Genomic DNA, 4,255 nt, shown 5'->3' on the forward strand with positions numbered 1-4,255 from the left:
AAGTTTGAATATGAAAATTATCGTATCCTTTTAACTTACACAGACAACTTTGATACTTACTGATAATTGTACACACATTCGCCAATGCTGCATGTAGAATGAAGTCTTTGGGCATTAATCTTATATCCTGATGCTTTACTGACTCAATGCTCTTCAGCATCTAGCTCCACTGACCAAAGTTATCATAATCGTAATTATAAAGGTGATTCAAATAAGACTAGTCTCAAAGAAAGACACGATAATAATAATAATGTAAGAGATAAAATTTGCAATAATGATAGATAACTATCTATCTCCGACTATATAAAGAAACGGTTTCGAAAATAACAAAGGCTCTATTAGCTATAATCACAGAGAAAATACTAATAGACAAGAAACTAGTACTTCCAACGACACCTCAGTGAATAACGATTTGGCTTTTTATAAAGATACATTCTTGTCAAAAACTAAATTTACAACCGTGGAAATCATACTATCGCTAGGTAATAGTGAATATTGGTTATTTAAATTAGAAGATACAGATGCACGTATCAATTTAATTATAAAGTTGCAAGATATAAAAAATTCACCAAATATACCGCCGATTATTGGTAAAATTTATGGTGTGGTATATAAAGATTTTTGATATCGAGCTATGGTAACATCCCTGAATCCTATTATAAGGTCCACTTTATTGATTTTGGTGACGATGAGACACTAAAAAAAGATGCCGAGTTCAAAGATCTTGGAGACTTGATTAAATCTCCTAAATTTACTAGAAAAATTCGTTTGACACAGGGTACAAGTAATAAGTACAGGAATCTACAAAAGGGAGACGAAATTTCCGTTAGAATGTTGTCTGTTGATTCTGAAAAAACGATAATAGTAGAAATAGAAGAACAGTTCGCTGCAACAGCTTCGCATGCGACAGAAAGTGCTTCGAATAATGCAGCGAAAAAGTTTGTATCGCAAGAAAATTCTGAAGTACCATCAAGTAAAAGTATGAATACTTCCACAGTTCAAGTACCTCCCAGTATCTTGGATATACTTTGGCTGATTTGTTGAAACAAAATGCAGTTTCTAAATTACAAATAAATGGTTTTATAAAATTTTGTGAAACTTCGCAAAAGAATGTTTACTACACGTCTTTGCATCTAGAAGCTTATGCTAATCAAATAGCGCAGATTTATAATGTTATGCAAGTAGAATGCGAAAACACTAAAACATCTGCAGATTACAAGTGTGTATAGAATTTATAAAGATATATAAATTTTTAAGTATTTACTGAATATTATTAAGCATATATTATATTGAAATTAATAAAGTATTTCACTTTTTAGACCAAAAGCGGGAGACTTGGTTTGTAGTAAGGTAAATAGTACCTGGTACAGAGTATATATTTCACCGAGTCCTGAAACATTATCGAAATTGTCCTTCATTACTATAGATGATGCAAGAAATGTATTAGTAGATAAATTTTTGCCTTGTCCTGAAAAGTTTTTAAATATTTGTGCCTTTGGAGTAATATGCAAAGTAAATCGATACACCGAATTATTGAAAGTAGGTATTTTTGAAATATTTTGTATACATACAGATACGTATTATAGATAACCAGATACAGATTTTTATTAATGTATTTCTTTGATATGTTACTAGGTGGGACAAGTATATGAATTTAGAGCAATATATCATGGATGAGAAGAGTCGCAAACAAGAAAGTTTTAAAATCGATATAATTATCGATGTAAATCTTAAAAAACCTGAAATAATTCCAGCGGTTGTGAAGTCTTGGAAATCTTTATCAAATATTTTAATTCTGTCTGAAATAAAAAATGGATCTAAGGTTTGACATATTGCTCATTTTACTACAACGAATACAACTTAAAAATTTTTCAGAAAATAAGTTGGAATGTTTTTAAATAAGTTGAATCATTAACTTGTAATATTAATTGTATTTATAATATTAATATAATATTAATTGTAATATTAATATAATAATATTATAAATTATGATTAATATATTATGATTTCAGGTATGTCTTACAAGTTATCGAAATCATTATTATATGTTTGCACGCTCTCTAGAAGAAGATGCTGTAGAACAATCGTTAACAAGATTATACAAGCTGTTGCACATTGTGCACAGACAGGTAAAACTGATTAAATAAGTAATAAGTACATATATACATGGTGTCTAAAAAATCCCGCAATACTTCAGGAGATGATTCGGAACCCAAAGAAATGGAAAAAAGTTATATAAACATAGGTTCGGAAATAAATCGTTTCCAAGTTATAATCACTTTTATGTTAAAAAATTGTAATTTATTTTTTATAATTATAATCACAATTCGCAATAATAAAATCATTTGTTATATCCAGGATTCACCACGTGAAGGCATAGTCTGCTTGGCATTCCTCTTTTTTTTCAATTTTTTAATATTTGTAAATACGATTATATTTTTGAAATCAAGGATAAACAAACAAGTATTTAAATTGAATTAAATAAGATGTTTAATATTATTCTTCAGCACGAATGCAGGTCCTTATTCTTCTATTCTTCTATCAAAGGATTTCCCACCTCTTTGAAAAACATACCTCCTTATTTTTTTGAATTTAAAAAATAAAAATAAAAAAGAAGAATGCCAAGCGGACTGTATTTTCGTGATAAATCCTGAGTAAAAAAATGATTTATGACTATTATTACGAATTATAATTATTATAATTGTTATTATAATTATGATAATGAAAAATAAATTACAGTTTTTTTTTACATAAAAGTGATTATCTAGGAAACTACTTGTTTCCGGACTTACGTTTATATAACTTTTTGTTTTTCTTTTTGGGGAGGTCGCGAATCACCTCTCGAAGCATTGTGGGTAATATTTTGGACACCCTATATATATTTTTTTAATTTTTTATTTGATTGCAGCACCATATTTCACTGAACCTCCAAATGAGGCACAAATTGTAATTGCGCTATACACCGATGGCAACAGTATCGTGCTCTGGTACATAAAATAATACAGAATAATAAAGCTAGGATAATACACATTGATTTTGGCAATATATGCGAAATTTACATAAAAACTCTTAAAGTCCTACCATTATGTTACTTTCCAAAAGAAGTATTGATTGGCATGCTTGCATGTCAAGACAATAAAATACATTATTTTTTATTAAGAAGTCTATATATGCTTTTACAGGACCACAGCTGTGCAGCAAAAACATTCTTAAAAGATGTTCCTCTTAACATACCCACAAATCAAGACGTTGACATCTATCTTCGCGATTTACAGACAACGAAGTACCTCTAATATGTACATTCGAGGGTTCTTCTAAGGATGGAGTTCGTTTAATCACGCCTACAGGCGAATGTGTTAATGACAAAATAAATGAATTGTTAATCCCGGGGTGGAAAAGAAAGAACAGTGATGGTAATCAATCACAAATTATAATATTTGTTGAAAGTAATGCTACATTTGTTTCTCATCACAATTTTTTTTTATATAAAAACTTTAAATGCATCATGCTACGATTTAAGTCTATCTTTCAATATCTCCGAAGTACGAAACACTTAAAGTTTCAATGCATTACTTTCTCTATGTACTTTAATTACCTCAATTATTATATAATTTTATTATGTGTATGTGAATGTGTAATATAATTTATAATATATATTTATATAATTTACAAGAGTTATAAATTTATTATTTTTCTTATGCAGATTATACTTGCTATATGATAAAAGACATCGAAGTGCCAAGTTTAGGACGCAGTAGTGACACCGTAAAAGCAATAATATTGCACAAAATACGGGTAGATCAATTCACGTTGGCTCCTTTCGATTCACAATTGATATCCGATTTCTTCGAAGACATGCCCGCAATGGTAAATAACGTTCAAATTACGAAATGGTTGGTCGCACATATATACAATAAGATAATACATTCTTATTTTATTGCAGTTAAAAGAATATTGCGAAAAAACGGAATATTATATACCAAGAGTTAATGAATTATGTTTGGCATTGCTCAAAGAAATAAAAGGATTGTATAAGAAACAAAACTTGATAATAAACTGAAATTATAAAATGAAAAAAGACAAATAATCAAACTATACAATATACAACTGTCACTGTTTACAAACTTTTATAAAGACATGAGACCATGTGTTTTAAAAGCGCGGTACGACCATCTCTGGCAACTCAATATCATAAACGCCGTCCACGCGGCATTTCACAATTTTTATTTTGACGATTAAATTTGGTGTTAACTCA

The 4,255-nt window shown here is 29.2% G+C and overlaps 1 protein-coding gene across 4 annotated transcripts in view; it reads left to right on the forward strand.

Annotated features, from left to right (window-relative positions):
- Positions 1-4,155, forward strand: part of LOC105459265 — a 7,987-nt gene extending 3,832 nt beyond the window's left edge. For 3 of the 4 annotated variants that reach the window (XM_011705149.1, XM_011705147.1, XM_011705151.1), the window contains 4 exons: positions 2,909-2,987; positions 3,183-3,413; positions 3,704-3,867; positions 3,944-4,155. In XM_011705149.1, the coding sequence (XP_011703451.1) occupies positions 2,909-2,924 (16 nt within the window). In that variant the 3' untranslated portion in view covers positions 2,925-2,987; positions 3,183-3,413; positions 3,704-3,867; positions 3,944-4,155. Of the gene's footprint in view, positions 1-2,908; positions 2,988-3,182; positions 3,425-3,703; positions 3,868-3,943 lie in introns of those variants that run through there. The other variant, XM_011705150.1, reaches the window with a different exon arrangement.
- Positions 4,156-4,255: the final 100 nt, after the last annotated feature.

This window comes from Wasmannia auropunctata, unplaced genomic scaffold (genome assembly GCF_000956235.1).
Source record: "Wasmannia auropunctata unplaced genomic scaffold, wasmannia.A_1.0 LD334199.1, whole genome shotgun sequence".
Lineage (NCBI taxonomy): Eukaryota > Metazoa > Arthropoda > Insecta > Hymenoptera > Formicidae > Wasmannia > Wasmannia auropunctata.